This window comes from Dipodomys spectabilis, unplaced genomic scaffold, assembly GCF_019054845.1.
Source record: "Dipodomys spectabilis isolate Male_0828 unplaced genomic scaffold, ASM1905484v1 ptg000095l, whole genome shotgun sequence".
Classification (NCBI taxonomy): domain Eukaryota; kingdom Metazoa; phylum Chordata; class Mammalia; order Rodentia; family Heteromyidae; genus Dipodomys; species Dipodomys spectabilis.
The window spans coordinates 32,547,109-32,574,882 of record NW_024870772.1 but is presented as its reverse complement, the minus strand read 5'-3'; the positions used below and the strand labels follow the sequence as shown (position 1 = coordinate 32,574,882).

Genomic DNA, 27,774 nt, shown 5'->3' with positions numbered 1-27,774 from the left:
TTTGATATCTGAGGAAATAGATGGATTCTCTTTATGGACAGTTTAAAAATTCATGTGGCTATGTGAAGTCACTAAATTGCCAAGAGGTGGAGGAATTTTTCATTCTTCACAGAAACTGTACTCCTTGTTACTCATGCATTCAGGTCAGGATTTAATTCACTATGGCAGAACTGGTCTTCCTAGGGAAACATTTTTTTTTGTATGTTCAAGATGCATTCATACAACACGTAAGTCCTTAGACTTGCTTTCATTGTACTTTCTGTGAATACTGCATTCATTTTCAATATTAATATTAAGAACATTGGCCAGATGCATAACATAGCCCTGTGTGTGTGTAGCAGGGGCAGAATCTCTTGGGAGATAGACTGGCTTTCTGGTTTTCATTTCCGTTATTATGGCTTTAAGGCAGCCCTGATATTATGTCAGAATTAATCAATAAGTATTATTTATTTGACATATAATTAACACCAAGGCCAGTGCATTTATGTAATGATCTGCTTTTCTTCTCTGAAATGAAATTTAATATAAACTTTTCAAAGGCAAAATATCATCCACACTTAATATTCTTCAATATATTTCAGTGTGTAATCATATGAAAAAAATGAGCAACGCCAAACCTTGTAAAAAAAGAAATCAGACTGGTTAAATTTACAAGTGTATAATTGCGTCTTTGTCCTTGGGTCTCAGTGAGAGAGCTACTGGTTAAAAGAAAGCACCTTGTTTACCCAAGAGACTTAGTTAATGAGGGACTATCTAATCTGGAGATGACAAGGAAAATCTGCGTCTGAATTACTAACGAGCAAGTGGAAGGGACAGAGACTAATGGGACGAAGGAAAGGTATGTTAAGAAGCAATGCTCGGAAATTCCAGATTCCAGAATAAGTGCAAGAAAAAGAGAAATTAGTCACGACTGTGCATTTATGTTCTCAGAGGTTACTTGGGCTTTTCTGGAATCGAGAGAAAAGGTAACTATGATGAACTCCTGATTACAGTCAAGATTATAATCAACATGTAATAGGTTAAAGGAGACACATGCAAGGTAGCTCCTAAGGGGACAGGATAATTCTTAAAGCAGCAAGACATGACAAGTAACTCAAGTCCATTAACACAAAGTGGGAAGAATAAAGTCATTACAAGGGAAGTTGGTCAGTGTTGGGAGTTTAGGGAAGATAGTCACCATTAAGAATCACACTGTACTTCCAAATATAAGACCAGAAGAGACAAGGACCCGTTAAACTTAAAGGGCCCTTAATACCTCCTCCTCCTCCCCTTCTTCCTCCTTCTCTGCCTCCTCTTCTTTTTCTCCTCCTCCTCCTCCTTTCTCTTCCTCTTCTTCCCCTTCTTCCCTGTCTTCCATCTTCCTCCTCTTCTTCCTCTTCCTCCTCCTCCTTTCTTCTTCTTTGTTGTCTTTGAGCTTTTTCACTCAAGACTAACACTACCACTTGAGCCACAGATCCATTTCTGGTGTGCGTGTGCGTGTGCGTGTGTGTGTGTGTGTGTGTGTGCGTGTGTGTGTGTGTGTGTTTAATTGGAGATAAGAGTTTCACAGACTTTCCTATCTGGTCTGGCTTTTGATCCTGGATCCTCAGATCTCATTCTCCTGAGTAGCTAGGATTACAAGTGTGAGCCACAAACATCTGATCCTTAAGTATTAAATAACAAAATTCATGAGCTCAATTCTATTCACCTCAGAGCTTCTCAAAGCCAGACTTGTAAAAGCATTTTAAAAATGTTCAAAAATTTTTTTAAGTACAAAGAAAAATCAGTTCAACAAATCAGTAAATAGAACGGATCTTGATTAATGTGAAAAGCTAGACTCTGGACTAAAAAGAAGTAACACATTTATCAGGCTTGCAATTATTTCTTTGCATGTTAGTTATGCCTCTGACAGTCAAAGCAATAGAACCATGTAACTTGAGGGTATAGATGGAATTGGGAATGATGGGGAAGAATGATGGAAAGGTGACATCAAACAGTCACTGTACTCATAATCTGACTTGTTGAATCAAAACCCATTTCTATAACTACTTAAAGCTAATAATAATAAAAAGAGATATACAAATGATTACTGAAAAAATAGGTTGGTAGTCGCTATACATCTGGTTTCTTTCTCTTAATAACTCAGACTTCCTAAGACTGGTCACTTCTGGAAGATGAAGGATGAAAAACATCTGGCTTTAGTCAGGACCATGTTGAGTCCACAGGGAATCACTATAGTGTTCCGATGGTGGTCTTGGGTTATGGACTTACTCCCAACATATCTAAAGATGAACCTTTCTATACAGATTACATATTTGTTTAAAAACTCAAGACAGAGCGGGCTATTGGTGGCTCATAGCCACCAGAGGATCATAGTTCAAAGCCAGCCTGGGTGGAAAAGACAGTTCATTGTCAATTAACCAGCAAAAAGATAGACTGGGGATGTGACTCAAGAGGTAACCAAGTAAGCCAAGTAAGCAAGCCAAGTGAGTATAAGGTCTTGAGTTCAAACTACCAAACCTGCAGAGACACATTATACTTTTTAATTTACACAAGTTAAAAAAAATCAAGTCTGGCTTTCAGATTGGGAAATTCTCTATAATACACTCTATATACTTACAGGCTAAGCACTTTTCCTGGTGTATTGTTTGCTTGGAATTACATTCCTTCTCCTCTTGTTTAAGAAACTCCTGCTCCATATTACAAAATGTAATTCTTGTTTCTCTTTGTTTTATGAAACCTTGCCTGTGGCGGCTCTAGTTTTCCTTGTCCCCTTACTAAACACCAGAGACAGGATGGTCAGGCCATAGAATGGCTACTTTATTACATTCTAGCTTTACACTAATGTATCAGGTGGGCTACTAAGGCCTACACCACTTGCCATTTTCTTTTTTGGGTCCGGTTGTGGGGCCTGAACTCTGGGCCTGGGCGCTGTCCCTCAGCTCTTCAGCTCAAGGCTAGTGCTCTACCATTTGAGCCACAGTGCCACTTCTGGCTTTTTTCTTTTTGCTTATGTGGTGCTGAGGAATCGAACCCAGGGCCTTATGCATGCAAGGCAAGCACTCTACCACTGAGCCACCTTCCCAGCCCCCACTTGTCATTTTCTTGAAAAGTAGAATTATAACCAAAGCAGTAGCTGATGGTGGGCAAGGCTATGATTTTGAGAAATCCAAAGCCACTGAACACAGAAGAAACTGGCAATAAATGCTGTTAATTGCATGGCTTTTCCTAAGCTGTAAGCACATACATGCACAAAAGCTTTGAAAAACCATTTGTCAGCCCTGCAATGGTGGTTCACATCAGTAATTCTAGCTACCCAACATGCTGTGTTCTGAGGATCATGATTAAAAGGAAAGTTCATGAGACTCTTACCACCAATTAACCACCAAAAAGCTAAAAATAGAGCCGTGGCTCACATGGTAGAGTGCCAGTCTTGAGTGAAAAAAACTAAAGGATAGTGCATAAACAAAGACCCCTACATACACGCATTTGTCTGCTTAATTAAAAAAATACTATAGGAAAGATTCTCTGGTTTCCCCCGATAAGTTATTGCTAAGAAAAACAGTTTCAGATTCCTATTTCTCAGGCTCATCTTTTAGTAAGTTATTGAACATGTTTGTTCAGTTGTTTACTGTGTTTTTCACAACACCTTTAGCTGTAATAGGGTCAAATTATAAACACCAATTGGCTTTATTACTCATTTTTTTGTTTTGTATGTATATGAAGTGCTAAGGAAATTATATGTATGAATGTATTCATACATGTATGTATGTATGTATGTATGCATGTATGTATGCTGATACTGGGACAGGCTTGAAATCAGGGCCAGGGCACTGCCACTTGAACCATACCTCCACATCTGGCTTCTCTGGTAGGTAATTGGAGGTAATAGTCTCACAGAGTTTTCTGTCTGGATTGGATTCTAACCTTGATCCTCAGATCTCAGTCTCCTGAATATTTTAGGATTACAGGTGTGAGCTACTAGCACCTGGTGAAATGTTTATTTTATTTTTTGCTGGTCCTGGGACTAGAACTCTGGGCCTGGGCACTGTCCCTGAGCTCCTTTTGCTCAAGGCTAACATTTTACCACTTGAGCCACAGCGCCACTCTGGCTTTTTCTGTGATTAATTGGAGATAATAATGTCATGGACTTTCCTGCCCTAGCTGCCTTTGAACTTCGATCCTCACATCTCAAGCCTCCTGAGTAGTTAGGATTATAGGCGTGAGCTACCAGTGCCTGGCTGAAATGTTTACTTTAAATTTAAAAGAATCATTAAGCTGGACTTGATTACCATATTATCACCTATGTTGATGCTAGGCTGTGGAGTCTAGTGACTCAGAGGATCTGGGGCCTGCATGGGATTCCACACTGTAGCTCCACTGTAGGGCCCAGCCCACAGGTAACTACTGACTAAATGAACAGTGGTGCTATGTTGCCTGCAAAGTTATCCTAAAAGTAGGTAAGTAAACAAAGCAATTCTATTAGTTTTCCAAAGAAAGTCCTCAGTGTCTTCAAAGAGTACCTGGAATATATACCTATAAAACCTCAGATGAAGTACAGCAAAGCAAAGTCAAGAAGGATAGGTGGGAGCAGAGAAAGTTTCATAAATACAGCTTCAGGTTTTAAGTAAGCAATAATTTGTATGGAGGCTAAAACCTGTGAAAGCTACTTACATGTCACATCAGTAAAGAGATGAATGATACTGAATTTTTCCTCAAATCTCTAAATTCAAAAATGATATAAGGAAAATAATTTTCAGGAATTTGATTGGAAGGAAAACAGGGAGAAAAAAATACATTCTCCCCAAAGGGCCTATCTACTACTACAATATCACAGCCTCTATCTTCTTCCCTCCCACCTTCTTCCCTCCATCTCTTCTTCTCCCCCCCCCCCCCCCCGCTTCTTTCTCTTTTTCTCTTTTATTTCTCTATTTTGAGATGGAATCTGGTTATGCTGTCAGGGCTGGCCTTGAACTCTCAACCTTCATACCTCAACCTTCCTAGTAGCTGGGATTATTAGTACACAGCACTGTGCCTAGCTATGTTACTAAAACTTTTGTGTCAGAATTTAGGAATAAACTTTATGCTATTACTATGCATGTGGTATATTTTTTCCTTTGATTGTAACTAACAATTTTTTCTTTTCCTTCGGTAAACCCTCCTTGAAAGAGGGCTTAAGCATTCCTAGGTTGTATTTCAGATAACTGAGCACCATTTTTCCCCTCCCTCCATCCTTCTCTCCCTCCTTCCTTCTTTTCTTTCTTTCTTTATTGCTTGCTTACTTGCTTGCTTGCTTGCTCTTGAACTTAGGGCTTAGGTCCTATTTCTGAGCTTTTGTGCTGAAGGCTAGCACTCTACCACTTGAGCCACAGCTCTACTTCCAGCTTTTTTTTTGGGGGGGGAGGGTTAATTAGAGATAAGAGTCTCTTGGTTTTTCCTGCCCCAGCTGGCTTCTAACTGCAATCCTCAGATCTCAACCTACTGAGTAGCTAAGATTACAGGCAGGAGCCACAAGGGGCTGGCAATGTTTTATATTTCCATTTGTTAAAAGTACTTAAATGGATACATAAATATTTTAATTCATACTCAGTTGTATCAAAAACTAAACCCATTGAAATATTTCTAGTAGAACAAAAGTGCTTAGTGCCTTTTGAGGGATCTGTTAAATTTTCTGAGGTGGGCTGTTTGCCTCCTGTAGGTCAAAGTTCACAAGTTGAGCTGATAACTGATCTGTCCCCCAGTGACTGTCTTGTAATGAGATTTAAATTAAACTATATATTTCCCTTCACCTGCTCACATGCTAGACCCCAAGCTATCAAGTTAACTGTTCCCCACATGGGTAGAAAGAAGGCAATTTCAGCCCCGTGTGAGATTCCATTTCATGCATCTTTGAGAAATTCGAATATGCATGACAATAAAATATATCATGGAGATGAGAACTCTTCCAACAGTTATCTAGTGATGAAATTAAAAGCATACCAGTTGAAGCCAACCTTTGGCAGAAAAGTCCACGAGACTTCTGTTCAATGAATGACAACAATGCTGGAAGCAGAGCTGTGGCTCAAGTGGTAGAGGACTAGCTTTGAGTGAAGAAACTGAGAAGATGTGGTCCTGAGTTCAAACCCTAGTATGGACACAAAACAACAACAGCAACAACAAAAAGCATATTTTCACTCCCAGTAAGTTCACAGAACAGGTAAGTGTCCATATGCTCGTTTCCAGGTTCCTGGCTGGCACCTGTCCTGCAAGTGCTTGCATACGTCCTCAAGCTCAAGTTCTCACCTGGCCCCTGATCCCTCTGGGAGACACAGAAGTACACAAGGAAAAACCAGACCCTTGTGCTTTGTTCTCTGACATGAAGAAACTAAATAACAAGGATGGATGTTGTTTTGTTTTGTTAAATAAAACAGCAAACTTTCTAAGAGTTTGAACTTGGAAGACAACAACACACTTAGCTACTTTTCATGCCCCACCCCCACCCCCTTTGCAGGAAAGGAAAGGAATGCCTTAGGTTTTGCAGGTATGTTGGTATGCATTCATCATCTGCAAAAGCCAGGTGCTGATGCTCCCACCTGTAATCCTAGCTATGCAGGAGGCTGAGATCAGAGGATCCCAGTTTGAAACGAGCCTGTGCAGAAAAGTCTCTTAAGTCTTTTATTTCCAAATCACCGGCAAAATGCCAGAAGCAAGGCTGTGTGGCTCAAGTGGTAGAGGCACCAGCTTGGAACAACAAAGCTCTGAAGTCAAGCCTCAGTACCAGTGGGCACACACACACACACACACACACACACACACACACACACACACACACGCACAGGAAACAAGAATCTAAATGATATCCTGGCAGGATTGTTCTTACTCTTTGAGGCCAATGCAACAGTTCATTGTGACTGCAGGAATAAGGAATTATGTAAGGCACTGCGGAGTCTCGTTTCCGGGAGCCGCGGACGCTCAGCTTAGCTCTCCAACAAAGCCCAGGCAAGCTGGGGAGGCGGGGACCAAGGTGGCCGCGTCCTCAGCCCTGGCCAGGAGGAGGGGGAGAGGGTGGGGGAGGCAAAGTACCGTGTGGTCCAGGCACTGAAGGCAGCGGTAAGGCTTAGAGCAGCAATGGCCCATCCCCGCAGGCTGGCAGGCAGGCAGGGGACCTCCTTGCTTTCAGTGTGTCCCGCGATTGTCCCTAAGCCGTGGTGCCGGCCCGCCGCTGGGAGCTGTCACAACTTCCATGTGGTCCCCTCGGCTACCTTATTTCTCCTAATAACTTCAGACATCAATCCACCAGCCCAAGGAGCTGAAAGAGCCGGAGGAGGGCGGAGCCTCCGCGTTCCGATCCCGCCGCGCGCGGGCGGCAGCGCCCCGGGGGGAGGCGACGGGCAGGAGGGAGGGTCACTGCTCCCTGGAACCCCCAGAGCGAGGCGAAGCCATAGTCACGTAACAAGGAGGAGAGGTGGGGTGGGGTGGGGGGCGAGGGGGCGATTTCCCCAGGCCACGATCCCCAGCAGGACCCCCGCCGGGGCAGCCCTGGCGCTCCCGGGAACGACGCGCCTCTGCACCACGCCGCTGACAACGCCTGGAGAGGACGCAGGACGCAGACTGGGGGAAAGCCCAGGCTGGCTAGCGAGGACACGGGCGGAGGGCCCCCGTCCCCCCCCCCCCAACAAGCTGGCAGAGCCTTGCCCAGTGTTCAAATGAGAGACCCCCATTAGAGACCACTCCCCGCGCATCCCCCACCTCCAACCCCCACGCCCATTTTCAGATTTGCATACCAGACGCCGTGGTGGTGGATGGTGGTGGTTTAAATGTTCTTTAAAGATATCTTTACAGTCAAAGTACAATTGTGAAATTGCTCGCCTAGGCTGACGTACCCAAATCATCCAAGTGCTGGGAATAATGAACAATCAAAGTTTGTTCCGGACAGATATTTCTCTTAAGCCAAATGGCCTTAAAAGGCTTTTGATCTTTTCTAGGCAATCTGTAAATTTTCAAACAAATTAAGAAGGGAACCAAAGTTTTGGGTTTTGTTTTCGAAAGACACAGGGCCTTTAAGTACATACTTATGCAATTCAGAAAGCAAATGATACAAATATTTACATAATTAATTTGATATGCCAGGATTCCTCACAAAAATCCTGAAACTCCTACTAGTAGGGAGTGGTCCAGTTGTGGTGCTTGAACTCTGGGTCTGGCGCTGTCCCTCAGCTCTTCAGCTCAAGGCTAGCACTCTACCACTTGAGCCACAGCGCCACTTCCACTTTCGTGGTGTTTAATTGGAGATCAGAGTCTCTCAGACTATCCTGCCTAGGCTGGCTTTGAACTGTGATCCTGAGATTTCAGCCTCCTGAATAAGATTACAAGTGTGAGCCACCAGTGCAAGGCTCAATTACATTTCTTTTTTGTCAGCTAAATTTGCTTAAGGTCTTAAGTAGACATCAGTCATTGAAAATAGGTAATTTTACTAACTTGACTGGGATTTCTCAAGCAGGTTTTATTTATTATTATTATTACTATTATTTTTATTCTTGGTGCTAGTACTCAGGACCTGGGTGGTGACCTTTACCTTTCTGGCTCAAGGCTGGTACTCTATCCCCCCCCCCTCCCCATTTCCTGCTTTTAGGTGGTTAATTGAAGATGAGAGTTTCACAGACATTTCTGCCCAAACTAGCTTCAAATGGAGATCCTCAGATCTTAGCCTTCTGAGTAGCTCAGATTACAGGCTTGAGCCACCAGTGCCCAAAAGTTGTACACCTGGTAAGAGAATAACTTTCCCCAATAGAGGATTCTATTTTTCCTCACAAGAATCTCCAAATATGCTCTGAAGTAGGTTTTAATGAAGTAATTGTAAGCTTTGTACATTTACTCATGGAGAGGACCCAATGACCCAATAAGAACAAACTGGTATGTTTGAAACGTTTGCCCTCACCCCTCAAAAAGACGCACCCCTATAATCTTAGCTACTCAGGTGGCAGGGATCTGGAGGATTGAGGGTTCAAGGTCAGCCTGGGGAAAATGTTAGTGAAATCCCATCTCAACAAACAAGCACAGTGGGCATGGTGCTTATGTCTGTAGTCCTGCCAAGAGGATGACATGTTTAAGCTAGGAGAATCAAAGCCCAAGGCCATTCCCAAATAGAAATATAAGATCTTATGTGAAAAATTACTAAAGCAAGAAAGACCTGAAGTGTTGTGGAGCACCCACCCAGAAAGTGTATGGCCCCGAATTAAAAACCTTGATTTTGAACAAAGAATATGAAAGGGTGTCAATCTTTTTTTTTTTTGTAAACATAAAAATAGAAATACCTCAGATTTCTGAAGTTTTCTCATTGTGTGGGAAGGAGATAATAGTATTGAGCAGCAAAAGAACAAAGCAAGCAGATACCAGGAGTGTCAGCCCATACCTGTAATCCTAGCACGGAGGAGGCTAAGCAAGAGGATGGACTATTTGAGTCCAACCTAAATGATACAGGAAGACCCTGCTTTAAGAAAAAAAGAAACTGTTTATATATGTATATCTGTATGTTTTATATATATATATATATATATATGTCTATATGCATGTATGAATGATACTTTGAGAACACACACACCTTTCTTGTGAGAGCAGACACTTGCTAAATAGGAAAAAGGTGAGGGAGCTAATATTCTTGTTTACTGTCATGCCAGCATGATTTGAGTGTGTGTGTGTGTGTGTGTGTGTGTGTGTGTGTGTGTGTGTGTGTCCTGGGTGCTGTCCCTGAGCTTTTTTGCTCAAGGCTAGAACTCTGCCACATGAGCCACAGCTCTACTTCTGGCTGTTTTTGGTGCTGTTTTTTGGTGGCTGTTTTGGACTTTTCTGCCTGAGTTGACTTTGAACTGTTTTTCTCAGCTTCCTAAGTAGCTAGGAATACAGGTGTGAGCCACTATCACCAAGTTTTCTCTCGCCTTTTCGAAACATCACTATAAATTATAAATGAATGCTTCATATTTTATATATGCACAATATCTTTTGGTCAATTATACTTTTCTTTTCCAGATGCCCAGTGTATCCCATTTCTGGCCTAGGGGAGACTCATCATGTTGGCCCCCGTGTCTTTCAAAGTAATTTACTTGTCTCCTTGCTACCTTAGGGTCATCGTGTCCAGCATAGGTCTGGAGTCAGACATCCTCCCTTCTGGTTGAGAAGGTTTACTAGCCTCCACCCCAACCCCAGGGTGTCTTAGACAACCTGGAGGGTGTAGGAGTTCTCTTGAAGGAGGAGATCCTTCCCTCAGACAAACATCCTCTGAGAAGAAATCCGGGTGAATGAGCCTTGGCTTGGAGTGAAGAGGAAACTGTTCCTTCTTTGGGAATCCTTGACAACTGGGGCTTGGATTCCTGGGAGAGGAAAATTAATCTAGGTTATCTATGATAACCTAGTGGCAAGGGAGGGAGGCAGGAATGGAGGGAGGCAGGAAGGGAGAAATGGAGGTAACTCCTAGGCAGAATCTCTCCAGAGTCTGAGGTCTATCTCAGAGCTAGAGTGTGTGCTAAGCATGAGTGAAGCAGCCCTGAGTTCAATCTCTACAACCCAAACAACGAATCCAAAAGCCAATTAGCCAGCCAACAGACAGAACTTTGGATACCTGAAAAAAAAAAGAGGACTAAACTTCTCAAAAACAACTACAACAGTGGTTCAGACACGAATTTAGACATAAAAGGAAACTGACCTGACTCCTGATTCTGAAAGGTGTTTAAAAGCTACTTTCACTGCAACAAATTAACTAAAAGCAGGAGGGAAGCTTGACATCTCAACCTTCAGTTTGTGTCTGTGTCCTTTGTGCTAAGCCAGCCAATCACTTTGCAGCACTTCAGGTTCCAATAAAGAACTGGCTGATCAGCAGCATCTTTAGGACCTCTAAGGAACAGCAGAGCCTGGCTGGACAGATCCCACTCCCTCAAATGAGGACAATTAGTTATAATGACAAGGCTGCAGGAGGAATTGTCTCATGGGAACCAGAGTGATGGTTCCCCTCCAGTGATGACAGCAATAACAACTTCTCCAGAACCTCCAAGAACAAGGGCTGAGATAATGGTCCCTCCCAACATTACCTGACAATCCTGAGATAATGGAGTGTCCAGCAGCTGCTCCTGCCTTTGACCAGTGCAACCAGGACTGTTTAGTAATTATGTACACTGGGCACTGGTGGCTCAAGACTGTAATCCTGGCTCTTCAGGAAGCTGAGGTCTGGGGATTGAGGTTCAAAGCCAGCCCAGGCAGAAAAGACTGTGGAGACTATCTCTAACTTATTACCAAAAAGTCAGTTGTTCAAATGGTAAAGCATTAGCCCTGAATAAAAAAGCCAAACACGAGTGTGAGGCCCTGAGTTCAAATGCCAGCACTGGCACACACACGCAAATATTATGCATATCTCTCTCTACCTTCCCCCAGTTCTTTCTCTTTTAAACCAAGCCTGGCCTAGTGTTTTAACTTTTTAGTGTACATTTGCCAAAAAATTATATATATAAATACTTAAGACTGCCATAGTAGAAATCATATATAATGTGAACATTTTCAATCTTTTTCTTTGTCCTCTTCATGCCAAGAACTTCTGTTCATCTTCTTTCCTCAGTCAGCTGGAGGCGACTCGGCTCTGCTTGATTTAAACTGATTAATAGGACTATTCACCTTCTCTAGGACTTCTGCTTGACTCTCCCCCTTGAAACGAATTTTATTCAGGTTATTTCCTGTCACTCTGTATGAGCCGGGACCAGACATTCTGCCTCATGTGATAATAATGGTCCTCATTTGTCATCTGCCAAATATCACAGCCCCCTGCATCCCTCCACCTTCCCCCTTTCCCCCCTCTACCCCACCCCCACCCCTAGCTGGGCCCTGGTTGGGTTCACCCTTCAGCACCAGTGATCTGCCTGCAGAATGGATTCCACAACCACATCCTGAAATGATGGGGGATGGAAAGCCAGAGGGGTCAAACATAGCCAAGGTGGGCTCTCGCCCATGGCATTTGTTGTTTTGTGCAGTTTGTGAGCTGCAGAGCATTTACAGGAGGTCAATGAAATTAAAAAAAAAAGTATCCCTGTCTCACCATTTCTTTCAAAAGAAAACCGTGAAAAATGATCCTGTAAGAATCTCAGATTGTCATGGCAACCATCTGTTTATTTTGGTTCCACGGTCTCCACCCTCCCTTTTCCATGTATCTCAAACAGGAGCTTGAGCTCTAGGACTGGAGGTTTGCAGAGACAACTGCTAAGAAAATGTAAATAGTTTGCTTTCTTTTTTATTTTTTTAAACCGAATATAGCCCATCTAGAGATTTTAATGAGAGAAAGGAAAAGATAGAATACAGAAATCTTACAACTGAAGGTGCAAGAGAAAATAGAGGGTTTAACACTGTTGGTGTAATAACGGATTTGGAAAACAGAGGAAAAAGACAAAACAGTATGTATTTTTGTTCTTAGTATGTTCTTAGATCCATATCAAAAGAAAACTAAAATCACTTTGCTATAATTAAGAAGCTGCTATCAATGTAGTTTTTCTCCTCTGTTAGCCTTTTATGGGATATTTTTTATTATTCTCTTTTAAGCCAGTGACAGGGATGATTTCAGGAGCGCTGTGATCCATATGTTCTTGCAAGATATACACAAGAGTTGGCTTCTCTCATCAGAGAAATAAAAGTTGAAGTTGTCTTTACTAGCTATGCCAGATGTCAGTGGCTCATGCCTATAATCTTAGGAATTTAGGAGGTTGAGATTGGGAGGACTGCAGTTTGAGGCCAGCCCAGGCAGAAAAGTTTTTGAGACAACCTTTCAACCAAGAGCTGGGAAGCATGCTTGTCATCTCAGCTACAACAGGGTATCTAAAGGAATGAGAGACCTTATCTCAGAAATAATTGATGCAAAAAGTGCTGGAGGTCTGGCTCAGCAGGAGAGTGTCTGCCTAGCAAGTTCAAAGCCCAGAGTTTAAATTCCAGTACTGCCAAAACAATACCTTCACAAGAATCAGCCCAAGATGTCCAGCTTATAATATTCTTTGTATATTTCTGCATGGTGCAATATTTCCAACTCACAGGAACAGCACTTTATAAATGTGGTACCTACTGCCTCGTGCCTGTAGCTCACGCCTGTAATCCTATCTACTCAGGAGGCTGAGATCTAAGGATCGTGGTTCAGAGCCAACTTGAGCAGGAAATCCATGAGACACTTATCTTCAATTAATCACCAGAAAATTGGAAGTGGTGCTATGGCTCAAAGTGGTAGAGTGCTAGCCTTGGGCAAAAATGCTCAGGGACAGTGCACTGGCTGTGAGTTCAAGCCCCATGACCAAGAACAACAGCAAAATAATGTGATGCCTTGGTGGTAGTAAGAGGATTCCTCTTCACTCTGGCCATTGCAACTCTGCCGTGGGTGATTCTGAGACACACCAGAGGGACTCTTCTCTTCTTGTGGCACAGTGGCAGGAAGTAAGCACTGTTAGAACACTATTGAGTACTAATAAAGCACTGTTAATGGTGCTGATAAGCCTTTGTTAAAAGCACCTACTTCAATGTTTGCATTGCCATGTGCTGGTGACTCATGCCTTTAATCCTAGCTACTCAGCAGGCTGAGATCTGAGGGCTGTGGTTCCAAGCCAGCCCAGGCAGAAAAATCCCCAAGGAACACTTATCTCCAATTAACCACTCAAAAACCGGAAGTGGTGCTATTTCTCAAAGGGTAGAGAGCTAGCCTTGAGCACAAAGAAGCTCTGGGACAAGTCCTGAGTTAAAGACCCACAACTGAAAAAAAAAAAAACCCAACCCAAAACTACTAACGTGTTGAGGAGTCAGGGTAATGTGCCTTTCAAAATGTCAGCCTAGTCTTTCTCCCCAGGGCTCTGGATGCTTTGAACTGAGGACCAAACAGCTGGCCAGACTGCTGCTTTGAACCCATCACACATTCTTTGAAGAAGCTACACTGCTGACAAAGCACAACTCCAGCTCCATGAGACACATTCTAACATGTTGTACCAGATCTTTTGGCTATGATAAACCTCAGTGAACTCCTGCAGCCAAATTGACCAAGGTGGGGGGTGGGGGGGGGGTGGGGAAAGGAGACTTCCCTTATTGGCCCAGCAGATAAACTACATTGTGATTGGTGTAGACACAGTCCTTCATTTGCATGAAAACTGCCATGATTGGTGCAACACAAATTCCCTCATTTGCATCAAGGGCTGCTGTGATTGATGCAAATACCCTGCCTCCACTGTATAAGTGCATTGGCTCCCTTTTCCAAGTCAGCCCGGAAATAATCTCCTCTGCTGCCCCCTGGTGTAAGAACATCATGCCCAGTAGAAGGCTTCTGTGTGGGGTAGAATGAGATGGCAACAGGAAGAGGAGATACCAGTGGTAGCTGAATAGTGTTGTCAGGGGTAGATGCAGGGGCAGGGGCATCCATCGGTAGCAACAACAGTAATAGTGAAAGGGTAGCAAACAAGTTCCAAAGAATGCCTGGGAGCAGGAAGCAGTAGGTGCTGTGAAGAGTCAAGGGTCCTGACACTCTAGGCTCAAGAGCTGCAATGCTCATCACTGTAGGAGCTGAGGGTCCTGGCACTCAAGAGCTGTATAAGAACTGTAACTTTAGATGGCATCCCCTCTTATAGCTTGCTGTAGTCTGCTGACACTGTCCAGGTGTTAGAAGCCAGGGATTACAAGCGCTGCCAAGTGCTATGGCTGCTGGTGAGAGTCTAAAGCAATTAACCTGGATATCTAGGGCCATAATAAACTTCTTGCTTCTGAAACCCAGAGCAGTAGGCCTCTAGCTCTCAGGGCTTACAGCTTGACTGCTCCCAGTGTCAGTCCAGCTTCTAGGCTTGGGACACTCAAAGTCTTGAGATTATGGGCACTGGAAGAATTTCTCACCTACTCACATTTTTATTTGGGTAAGTAAAAGGACCCCAACCAGTTGACTGGGAACAATTCTGAAACCTTACTACTATTCTTTCTGAAAGGATTCATAAATCATTCATACCCAGAAGAACAGAAATACAGAACTTCAGAAATTGTAGGCCAGGTCATGTAGTTTGAGTTTCTATTACAAATACATAAAAAAAAAAAATCAAACAACAACAACAAAAACAATTGAGCCGGGCACTGGTGGCTCATGACTGTAATCCTAACTACTCAAGAGGCTGAGATCTGAGGATTGCAGTTCAAAGCCAGGCAGGAAAGTCTGTGAGACTCTTATCTCCAATTAACTACTAGAAAAACGGAAGTGGTGCTGTGGCTCAAGTGACAGAGTGCTCACCTTAAGCTGAAGAGCTCAGGGATAGTGCCCAGGTCCAGAGTTTAAGCACTATGACCGAAAAAACAAAACAAAAAAACCCAACAAACTGAAATTGATATCTTTATGGCTCTGGGTGCAATTCTCAGCACTGAAAACAATAATATAAAAACAACTGTAATTCTTTTAAACTTTTTGTTTTTCAGTGACAATACTGGGGATTGAACTCAGGGCTTCAGCACTGTTTCTTAGCTTTCTTACTTAAGGCTGGCACTCTACCATTTAAGCCATTGCTCCACTTCTGGCTTTTGGTGATTAACTTGAGGTAACAGTCTCAGCCTATCCAGGCTGGCCTTAAACCATGATCCTCCGATCTCAGCCTCCTGAGATAATAAAGACATCAGGAACAAGTTGTTAATATGATTTAAAGTTGAAAAATTGTGTGCAGGTTTTAGTAAAATGATTTAATTAAGAAATAAATCAGAATGCTTAAGCCATAGCTATTTAACATGATTTGTAAGTGCTAATTACTCAAATGAAATTAATTAGTCACAATTCCCCAAGAACCTGGATAACTCCAAGGGGTGAAAACCAGGCAGTTTCACTTTTGTATGGAATACATGTTGAAATGTTTTCTTTTCTTGAACAGAAGAAAACAACAGAAGATCCACTGGACAATGTCTAGGGAAAGATTGGAAACACTTCAGTTCTACAATAATATAAGAATGAGAAAGAATAAGAAAGGCTTCTTGAGGCTTTATAGTGAAAATGTTAAAAGAACAACAATAACAACAAAAGCCTGCTCCATTACTGTCTGTCTCCAGTGACTTCCAGGGCAGGAGGAGAGAAAGCAGGCTTTCTTATTTTTAGAAATTTACTTAACATCATGCTGAGCCTATCTTTGTTTTGATGTCATCTGCCAAGTCCTAAGGGAAAAGGACAAGGTTCTACCTCTCCTTTACCCAGCCTTCCTATCCTCCTCTTGTTTGAAGCCAGACCTAAGCTGTACAGGTGGTTGGGCTGACTCTAGCGCTAGGGCAGACCTGAATCCACCAAGTAGGGAGTCCCAGTGTGGGAGAAAATAAGCGATAAGAGTTGCGTGTGGCTCCCGGAGCAAAGTTGAAATGGAAATGGAATTTCTATGAAGAGAGAGAGAAACTGAAGGAGAGAGGGGGAGCAAGAAGGAGGGGGTTTACTGGGGAGGCAGAGAAGGAACAAGGAACATACTGAATCTCAAGTCAAAGAGCTCTGCCTTTATATTGTGGATCCTGGGAACCCTGGAAAACTGCTGGATGACTTTAATAGGAAGGAATGTGGTCAGAGGGCGTGCCAGCAGTGTTCCTGAGAAGCCATGAAGGCTTGAGACAGTTGTGGTGATAAGCAGAGCAAGGATGGAGTGCCTTGAGAGTATACCTAATGAAGAGTATGAAAATGAGAGACACATTAGCAATAAAGTATGGTAGGTGCCTCAAGGTTCTCCAGGAAGTCAGAACTAACTAATTTTCATCCTATTCTATTGGTTTTATTTCTGCAGAGAACCAATATACACATATAATTATCTTCTATGTAACATTATATCTGCGACACAAAATGTATATACAAAATATACTTTATACACATTGTAATTATGCATCGTGTTCATGTAACACCTGTGTGTATAGTGTTCTTATATAGTGTGCCTGGCAATGAGGTAGAGATAAGAAGCTGGAGGTTAGATGCTCAAATTGTGAGGTTCAGGGCTAGAATTTGGGCAGCTATTAGCATATATATAATATTCGAGACAGGATGAACTAGAGCTGGCTTGAGGAAGAAGAATCAAGTTTCCCAGGGAGAGGACCTGCAGGAAACAATGAAAATCAGAATTCAATATCAGAAGGTGAGATCCTCAGAATCAAGTCTTGAACAAAGTAATCAGAGCAAGAGATGCAGGAAGATGGGGATTCAAAAACTCCTGGAAAGAAGATATCATTGGGATAGCCTCAGCAAAACACTGGCTGGGACACTGGCACACAGCAGATCACAATGTGTGACAGAGCACAAGGAGTAGATGAGCTGAGACTTGAGCAGGTTTGTAGGATAAGAGTCAGGAAGGAAAGAAGTGAAAGATGGGGTAACTATGGAATAGAGTCTCAACTGATAGCTAGGGTTCTACGTGTTCAAGGGCACAGGAAGCTATGAAGTATGGACTGGGGAGAAGGTACCTAATTTGAACTACTAATCCTCAGATTGGTGGGAACAAGCATGAATTAAAACAGATGGGGATCATTTTACTGGAGCACAGGTGTGAGAAATGGTAGAAGACCATGTTGAATAGTCTTTTCTTTTTCTTCCAGTACTGGAGCTTGAATTCAGGGCTTGAGTATTGTCCCTTATATTTTTCACTCAAGGCTGTCACTCTACCATTTGAGCTAAAGCTCCAGGTCTGGCTTTTAGTAAGTTAATTGGATATAAGATTCCCAAGCACTTTCTTGCTAAAGTAGGAATCTGTGATCCTCAGATCTCAGCTTCTTGAGTAATTAGAATTACATGTACGAGCTACCAGCTCCTAGTGATAGTCTTATTCCTTTCAAGGAAACAGTCAAAGTTTTCTGCCAGCAGGTTTCCCATGGGAGGTGATAAGCTGAAGGCATGTATATAGCTCATCTTCCTCCATCTGAAGATCCGTTTTAAATTTGCAGGTATTTATTTGAAGGGAATATAGAGACATCATAAAATGGTATCATACAGGCTAATGTCCTAGAGATCTGGAATATCTTAGAGTAAACAAACAGCTGTGATGGGTTAATACTATAAGTTATTACAAAGGAGGTCATAGTGATCTTATCAATAGGTATTCCTGCTCTTGGAACTGTGCCTTAGCTATGGGCAGCTTTTCCCTGCAGAGTTGTTTGCTTGTGGTTACTACCCACTATTATCTCTATACTTTTTTGTCCTCTGACAATTCTTTGCTGACTCAAGGTCTTTCCATCTTCAGCTTATTTTCTTCCTCTTCCTCCTCCTCCTCCTCCTCCTCTTCCTCCTCTTCTTCCTCCTCCTCCTCCTCCTCATCTTCCTCTTCCTCTTCCTCCTCCTCCTCCTCTTCCTCTTCCTCCTCCATCTCTGGCTTGTCGCCATTGTCCTTCCTTCTTCCTCTTTTCTTTTGGGCCAGTACTGGGGTTTGAACTTAGTATCTGGGTGCTGTCCCTTAGCTTTTTTTGCTCAAGGCTGGTACTCTATCACTTGAGCTACAGTTCCACTTCCAGCTTCTTGCTGGTTAATTTCCAAGTAAGATGAGTCTCATGGACTTTCCTGCCAAGGCTGGCTTTGAACTTTGATTCTCAGATCTCAGCCTAGGATTATGGGTATTAGCTATTGGTCAGTACCTGACATGTTCAGCTTCTGACTGGCCTACCATCTGCTCTACCATCCTACCATCCCAAAGCAAAGTCCCTCAGAGAGAGGCTCTGATTGGTTCAGATGAAGCATTCTTCAGTGCAAAGCATGGCATTTGAGTAGAGCTCTCAATCTCTATGCTGCTGTAATTGGTTGGCATCAAGATGGTGATGTCTGGTACCCAGAACAGTGACAAAATCAAAGTGACTCAAGTACTGGAGATGCCTGTCACATACAGGTAGGTGTGGAAAGAAAGTTAAAAGAAGTAACAAATCCATGCATAGACTTCATATTCCAAAAGGAGCAGAACCAAAGCAAACATGAGCATTTACACACAGAATAAGCAGTCAACCCCTTCACCCTGCCCTCTACATCTGTGGGTTGGACATCCATTACTTCAGCCAGCTACAGGTAAAAAATAGTGATAAAACTGGGGCAGCTACTCAGGAAGTTAAGATCAGGAGGTCTGAAGTTTGAAGCCAGCCCAGGCTGAAATGTCCATGAGAGTCTACCTGTGTTTACAAGGAACAAGCCAGGCTAGAACTGTGCTCAAGTGGTAAGCATTAGTCATGCAAGCTAGCCAAGTGGAGCCCTGGGGTGTGTGTGGTGTGTGTGTGTGTGTGTGTGTGTGTGTGTGTGTGTGTGTGTGTGTGTGACTAGATACTATATATAACATGTCCTGAGTGTATGAATTAATACAATTTCTTGTGTGTGTACAACTATCTATATACTATAATTTTAAGTCTTGAGTGTATGAATTAATATTTTTTCTTGCTCCCAATTAGATAACTTATATTATGTGAATCTTCTCTAAATTAATCTATTAAGGTCAGTGCAATTACAATATAAATCCCAGCATGCTTTTCTTTTAAATCTGACAAGGTTGTTTTAACAATTTAACTGGAAAAGAAGATTCATGAGAATTACTTTGACATTTTTTCGCAAATAATGGTAAGGAGAGAATGCTCAACATATATAATTTCATTATGAAATGTAATAATTAAATTACTGCAACTCTGGTACAGATACAAAGATGATTCACAGGGGGAACAAACAGAGCCAGAAACAGAACAATGTACACTATGAGACTCACTAATATAATAAAGGGATGCTTCAAATCCATGGGCAGTGCTGGCATGTTCAGCCATCTATTTATGTGGAAGAGGTGGAAAGTGAGAAAAGATGGAAGGGGAACCTCTCATCTGGATTCAAAACAAGTTTCATATGAACAAAATCTAAACATTGAAATCAAAGTGATTAAGTTATGAATGCAAATACATGAGCATTGTTTTAGTCTTAGGGAGGAGGGTCTTTCTAAGTGTGAATTGAAGCCACACAACACAAGAGGAATAATCATTGATTTGACTACATTAAAAAGTCAAACCTCGAGTCAGGTTTGTTGATGCTTACCTGGGAGATAAGAGATGAGATGACTCTGGGCTTCTGTCTGGTCTGGGATACATAGCAAGGCCCTCAAACACTTACATGTTATGAATGTTAAATGACAGCATGATACAAGTAAAAGGAAATACACATATGGAAGAAATATTTTCTACACATATGAAAGACAAAAATGTCCAAATCTCTGATAATTTAGCAATATGCAAGAGGCAACCTAAGGGTGGGGGGAAAAAGGGGATGTGGACATATCCTATTTTTGTTTTGAAGAATAGCAAAGAATATCGATTTGAATTTTTTTAAGTCTATCTAATTTGGGTGTTGGCTCATATCTGTAATACTAGCTACTCAGGAGGCTGCGATCTGAGGATCACAGTTTGAAGCCAGCTTGGGCAGAAAAGATATTGAGACTCCTATTTCCAATTAACCACCAAAAAGTATAGCGCATCAGCCTTGCACACAAAAGCAACAGGACAGCAGGCAGGCCTTGAGTTCAAGCCCCAGGACTGGCATACACAAAACAGTCTGTCTGCCATGTGTACCCTGGAATTATTAAGTATATTTTTCTCCAGAAAGCAGGTTTACTGATATATGGGGATGAAAAAAGTAACGATAACAACTTAGCTACCTACCTGGCCAGTGCTGGCAAAGGGCAACTGTAATCCATGACAGGAAAAAGGGCCAGATTCAGAGACTCCGGAATGCATTATTGTTTACTCTGATTTGATATTAGTTTTTTTATTCTCCCTTCAGTTCTGAGCTTTGAATACAGGGCACTGTGCTTGGTGAGCAGGCACTGCACCACTGAGCCACTCTTCTATGTATGCCTTTTTGCACTGGTTATGTTCTTGTATGTCTTCCTTCCCTCCTTCCTTCCTTCCTTCCTTCCTTCCTTCCTTCCTTCCTTCCTTCCTTCCTCCCTCCCTCCCTCCCTCCCTCCCTCTCTTTCTTTCTTTCCTTCTTTCTTTCCCTCCCCTCCTCCCTCCCCCACTTCCTCTCCCCCCCCCCCTCTTTCTTTTTTTTGCCAGTCCTGGAGTTTGAACTAGGGTCTGGGCACTGTGTCCCTGAGCTTCTTTTTGCTCAAGGCTAGCACTCTACCACTTGAGCCACAGTGCTATCTCCAGCTTTTTCTGTTCATGTGGTACTGAGGAATCAAACCCAGGGCTTCATGCATGCTAAGCAAGCACTCTGCCACTAAGCCACATTCCCAGCCCACACTGGTTATTTTCAAGGTAAGGCCAGCCTGGGCTACAACCTTCCTACTTGTGTTTCCCTGTGTTGCTGGGGATGGCAAGTGCATGCCACTATGCCTGGCTACTGTGCCTCCTTGTAGTCTGGATAACAGGCATGTACCACTGTTCTAGTTATTGGTTGAGGTAGGGTCTCACAAACTTTTATGTCTGAGCTGGCCTTGAACCATTATCTTGAATCTCCTTCTCCCAAGTAGCTTGGGTTACAGGCTTATAGCATCATGGATATTAGAGCTTTTTAATTTCAAAAATCTTCCCTTTGAAATAAGAGTCTCTTTTTTTTTTTAAAATGGAATGCTTCACAAATTTACATGTCATCCTTGCGTAGGGGCCATGTGAATCTTCTCTGTGTCATTCCAATGTTAGTAATATGTGCTGCCGAAGCAAGCACGAAGTCTCCTTAATTTTAACGGGGCTGGCCTCAAACACAAGATTCCCCTCCTGCCTCTGCCTTCCACATAGCTGGGATTGTAGGTGTGCATCACTACTCCCGATCCTTTTCACTTTATGGAACAAGTGTCACATGAAGCACATTTGTACCATCAATTTCCTGAGTGGCTCCCTGGGCATCAGGGAGTGACCACCCTGACACCACAGCTTTGCTTAGTCCTGTCCCATTTCTTGTCATGATTACTTTGATTACTTGACACTCTTACAGGTTTCTTCTTCTTTTTTTTGCATGGAGTCTCAATAAACCATACACACTTGAGTGTCTCCCTCTGTTCTACTAACAGAGACCTGGCCTAAGGCTGGTGGTTCCAGAAGAAGCCATTAAGGATAGATTCTGGAGCTGAAGGCTACTGAGCGCTTGGAATCCTGTGGTGACTGGAGAGAGCAGCCATGAGGATGGAAGCCACTGGCTTCATGTTGTCTTTAGCATCTGGGAAGTTAGTTCATTATTGCCAAACACCACTGGTACTTAGGAGAGAAAATGACAAGATTCAGGGTAGTTGAGCACCAATGAAAGCGGGAGATCTTTCGGGCAGCTTGTAAAGAGTCCCTTATCTCTACCAAACAGGCTCAGACCTATCTCTTTAGGGAAATAAGAACGATCAGTTTTTGGTGCTGATCCTTGGGCTTGAACTCAGGGCTGGGGTGCTGTACCTGAACATTTCTGCTCAAAGCTAGCACTATACCACTTGAGCCACTGCTTCAACTTTTGGATTTTTTTGGTGATTAATTGGAGATAAGAGTTACAGACTTTGCTGCCTAGGATGGCTTCGAACTTCAATCCTCAGATCTCAGCCTTCTGGTATCTAGGGTTACAGATGTGAGCCACCAGCACCTGGCTAGAATGATCAGTTGTAATGAGTCTCTTACAGCAAATTTAAGGCCTAGAGGAACCTAGGCATCTAGGTAGATGCACTAAAAAAACCCCTCCCCTCCCCTTTTTGTTATTTGCTGTTTTTCTTATCTTTTCATTTTGTCTTGTTTGTTACTTTGTCTTTAGGAGGGTAAAAGGGCACAGAAAAGGTGGAACAAAAGGTGAACAAACACAATAGTGGTACTCACTAGACACTATGTGGAAAATGAACTAGACAACACAGGTAGGGAAGGGAGGGAAAATTGGGAGAGAATGAAGGAAGGGGTAACATTGTCTAAAAAGAATGTACTCATTACCTGACTTATGGAACTGTAACTTCTCTGTACCTTTCTTCTACAACATCGTTAAAATATATTTAAAAAATAAAATGAAAAAATCCTCAGTTTCTTATGGAAGCAATGATAATGTTGGCTGGAGGATTGTCCAACCCCTCCTCTCCTTGACTGAGAAGCATGCAGTAACCTCAGATGAAGCCCCACTGACTGGTCTTCCTCAAGATCTGCCCATCCTCCTCTCTATTAGCAACCAGACCAGATAACTGGGGACAAATCAAGGCAGGATCCCAGTGGAAAGAGCTGAGCCTACTAAGGGAGAGGAGACATCAAGCAAAGTTGCTACAGGGACTTCCTAGCTCTCATGGCAGACAGGAAAGGGCATGGCTGGGTGCTGGATCAAAGGTATAGGCAGAATAAAAAAGCTGGAAAAGAGATATAGTACTTCAAATGCCCAAGGAGCTAACACCCTGAGGGACTGTGGGTACAGTTATACCATTCTCTTGGAATATCTCATAGATGCTTGGAAAAAGTGATGCCCACAATTAAAGAAGGAAGGATGCCCAAATTGCCATGGTAAAGTGTGGAGAAAGCTCACAGAAGGTTCCCAAAGTGATCATGTGGGCAAATGCCTTGTAGAAGATTGGAAGACTGACTTGGCTGGCCATGTTCCTTGGAATATACACAGTTACACAGGGAGATGACGAATGCACTAAATCATGAGAAGCTCAATGGTAGCCAGGTATGACAATGGTAGATACTGATATAAAATGGGTCCTTGTGTATCGGTGGGAAGAGGAAGATCCCCAGACATGCAGAATCATATGACAGTATTTAACCATCACCCAGTGTACTAGCCAACCTACCAGGGTCTGTGGAAAGGGTGTGGTGGTCCTACATATAAGACTTTGGAGGGGCTGATAGGGAACTCTTTACTATAGACAACCTAAAGAAATCACACACACACACACACACACACACACACACACACACACACCATTTCTAAACACGAACTCTACCAGAGAGCCTGGTTTTGATGGGAGGTATGGAAAGTTCTGCAATCAACCACATATAGGCAGAATGAGGTTAGTTTGGATCTCTGTGGAGATTCCTGCAGGTACAATTAAATTCTTGTTCATTTTCATTTCGTTTCAAAAGTAAACCCTACCAACCATTGTGAGAGTCACATTGTAAATTCCTCATAGGACACAAGTGCATGTTACAAATTCCATGTTACTTTGTACAGTGCACTAATACTTTCAATGATATGAATTCATTTAACACATATGAGTGAGTGAAAATGCTAGGCACATTTCTAAGCAGAGCTATTAGTGAATCTAGGAGTTTTGTCAACACATCATTTATTCTTGCAGATTGAAATGCCAGACAATGGAATGAATACATACTAGGAATTTGATACATTTGAGGTGCTGATGTTTGTGATGTGAGGAGAGGTTGCATGTTGATTCAGAGCTTCTAGATGAGGCAGGCCATGTAACTATTGATTTAAAGTCCCTCCTCCAGGAAGAGCCCTCTAATCCTAGCAACTCAGAAGGATAAGATCTGAGGATCACTGTTCAAAACCAGCCTATACAGGAAAGTCTGTGAGATTCTTGTCTCCAACTAACCAGCCATAAAGTTAGATGCAGAGTTCCAGACCTGAATGAAAAAGCTAAGGAACAGCACCCAGGCCCTGAGTTCAAACCCTACTCCTGCCACTGACACAAAAGTCCCTACTCCTAACTTGGCAGTACTCTGTTCCCAGGGGATGTCCAGCAGATGCTGGTATCTGAGTGACATTCTATCTACAGTTCAGCACAAACATGTAAAGACACAAATTTGTTGGTCTGAAACCACTGGGATTTGTTTCATGACCCTGAAACTGCATCAGTGAACTAGCTGACAATATGACTCTCTGAGACATTAACAAAGGTATTTTTTTCCCTCCCTTTCTCAGTGTACTGATCATCAGTATACTGCAGGGTGCATTTTTATTTTTTTTAAAACATCAAATTTTGAAAGCATGTTATGACCATACTCTCCTGTACATAATGGATATATTGACAAATTCTGACAAAATGTTGTGTTCTTACCTTCTTAATTGTTTGTGTTGGTACTGGGGTTTGAACACAGGATCTTAGGTGGTTGCTTAGCTTTTGTACTCAAGGCTACTGCTCTACTATTTGGGAGCCATATTTCCCCTTCTGAGTTTCTGATAGTTTTTTAATTGGAGATAAGAGTCTCACAAATACATTTGCCTTGGTTGGCTGGCTTCAGACCTCAATTCTGGGATCTTAGCCTCCTGAATAACTAGGATTATAGGCATGAGCCAACATGCATAGCCCATCTCTAAGTAAACAGTTTAGTGGCATTTGTATTCCTTTGCAATCAATTATTACTACTATCCAACTCCAGAATTTCCAGCACCTCAAACTAAGGCTATGCCTATTAATATAAACAGCCGGTTTCTCTCTCTGTAGCACCTACAGCCACCATCTACTCTGTCTCTTGGTACTTGTCCACTCTGGGCACCTTCTATATCCATTCACTGGGACTCCAAGTTACTGAGATCTGAGCATTTAAAACCATTGTGGCCTGGAAACTCAAATAAAATATATGTTATGTGATTTTTTTATTCTATTAAAGGATTCTTCAGTAAACCTGACTTTAAAATAATTGACTCCTAGCCGGGGGTCAGTGGTTCACACCTGTAATCCTAGCTACTTGGGAGGCTGAGCTCTGAGGATCTTTGTTCAAAGCCAGCCAGCAGCAGGAAAGTCCCCAAATCTATTATCTCCAATTAACTACCAAGAAAACTCAGAAGTGGTACTGTGGCTCAAGGGGCAGAGTGCCAGCCTTGAGCAAAAAAGCTCAGGGACAGTACCCAGACCAAGAGTTTCAAGCTCTAGGACCTGCACACACACACACACACACACACACACACACACACACACACACATTCACCATTCACTCTTTAGTTTCCCCAGGGCCAGGGCCATGTGGGAGGTGTCACAGCATGTCTCTATGATGCTAAGAATCCAGCTCTGTTTCAGCACTCTGGACAGGTCTGCAATGTGGAGACTTGGGACATTGCACTGGTGACCAAGCAGCCGCAAGGGCTAGATACTGTGAGTCTACCATATGCAGTACCAAAAATGGCCAACTTCACAGGGATAGAGTGGAATGGAAGTGGCCAGGTTGGGGGGCCAGGGTGGTAGAGTAATTATGGATGATGTCTAGCTCACAAGCCTAATACAGCCTGGGAAATCATTTGGTTTGGCCCTGCCAAGGCAATCATAGGCAAGACTCGAATTCAGTTAATCTAGGAGTTTATTCATAGCAACATAAACATCAATACCAGTTAACCTCACATGTCCAGTAGCCCTTGTAGAAAACAATGGTCCTGCCTCTTGATTAGGTAAAGTTTGAAGTTGTGTGGCTGAGACGATTGCAGAGTCGAGGACAGCACTGGTGACTCAGACTGCACTTGATTAAAATGGCAAGCTATGTTCTGTGTTTTATATATTTAATTGATTTACTGTGTTTAAATGTCTCCCACAAGGGGAAATCGAAAAAAAAACACAGTAAAAAAAAAACAAAAAGCAAGAGAAAAACAAAAAGATGGTGTCCCATGACTAAAAGACCTAGCTACTTAGAAATCAGAGATCAGGATGTTAGCAACTGGAGCTCTGGGCGAAAGTATGACCCCATCTCTACCAATAAGTCAAGTGTTGTGGAAGGCACTATAACCTCCAGCTAAGCAGGAGGCATAGATAGGAGGAATGTGGTTTGAATTAGACCATGGGCAAAAGCATGAGACCCTGTCTAACAAATAATGACAGCAAAAAAGGGATGTGGGTGGTCTAAGTGATAGAGTCCCAGCCTAGCAAAAGAAATATCCTAAGTTCAAAACCCAGTCCAAGTTAAAGCAAAAAGAGAAAGAAAACCAAGAAAATAGCAAGAAGGAGAAAATTCAGAAGACTCCCAACTCCTCAAGGACACTCCATTCTGAGATGTCCCAGAAGTCATGTGGAGTAAGGATGTAGACTTAGGATTTGTGGGCAGCAGATACTGCATCCAACTACAAAAATCCTGTCCCACAGTGTGCCCTGTAAAATCCTGGTCCACCAAGCCCAAAGCAATTATATTTATATTATAAATAAAAACAAGGTCCAGAAAGTTCTGAGAGACAATATGATGAGATTCCTATAAGTAGTACTGATCCTAAGCCCACAGAGATCCCAAGACATTTTTTCAGGCTCAATGCAAATAGATCTTACAAAGCCATTTCCCCTCCAACACATCAATTGAGCCACCTCATAAGCTACCTTATAGCAATCTTTGACACCACTGACCCAACAGTCACCGTGGGCCTCCTGAATGTTTAGTCTTATTCCTTCTAGGCTTTGATCCTTATTAGAAAGCAAATCGTATATATTGGCAAAACAATTTGTGAGCTCTTTTCTCTGTCAGTAAAAGAAAACTATGATTAAACCAATCCAGGTCATCTTCGATGAGCACAAAGGCATCAAAGATGTGACAGTGTCTATGAAATATTAATTTGCTTAATTTGTAGCTTATCACTGCCATGAGAAAAGGGGGGTGGCGGATGGATGCAGGTGGCTTTTCAATAGCAATTCCATTAGGACATATTGCTGGGGGACAAAACAGCAGGGTTGGGCCTCTCCATTTCCAATGGAGAGAAGTTGAGAATGAGCCCCATCCACAAATCAAGGACCAGGAGAGCCCAGTCAAATCCTGCTGAGAGGTGACAATCCAGAGTCCCACAATACGGGCTTTCGGAAATTTTCCTTCACTCTTAGCCCAATCTACAATGCCTGAAAAGGCAGCTTAGTTCCCTTTCAGTTCAAAAGTAAAATGGTCTTCCAGGAGAGGGTCAAAATTGGCAAAACTCGTGATTAGAAACAGTATTGACTGGTAGCTCTTCTGGTAGTT

The 27,774-nt window shown here is 42.6% G+C and overlaps 1 protein-coding gene and 1 non-coding gene across 5 annotated transcripts in view; both read right to left on the bottom strand.

Moving 5' to 3' along the window:
- Window positions 1-27,774, bottom strand: part of Mtus2 (microtubule associated scaffold protein 2) — a 386,941-nt gene that overhangs the window by 67,048 nt on the left and 292,119 nt on the right. The window contains exon 1 of one of the 4 annotated variants that reach the window (XM_042685475.1): window positions 7,042-7,125. The exons of the other annotated variants lie outside the window; for them this stretch is intronic. Within the exon in view, the coding sequence (XP_042541409.1) occupies window positions 7,042-7,095 (54 nt within the window). The 5' untranslated portion in view covers window positions 7,096-7,125. Of the gene's footprint in view, window positions 1-7,041; window positions 7,126-27,774 lie in introns of those variants that run through there. 4 annotated transcript variants of the gene reach the window in all.
- LOC122112943 lies at window positions 21,506-21,613 on the bottom strand. The gene has a single exon (XR_006148321.1). It is a non-coding gene; the product is annotated as a U6 spliceosomal RNA (small nuclear RNA).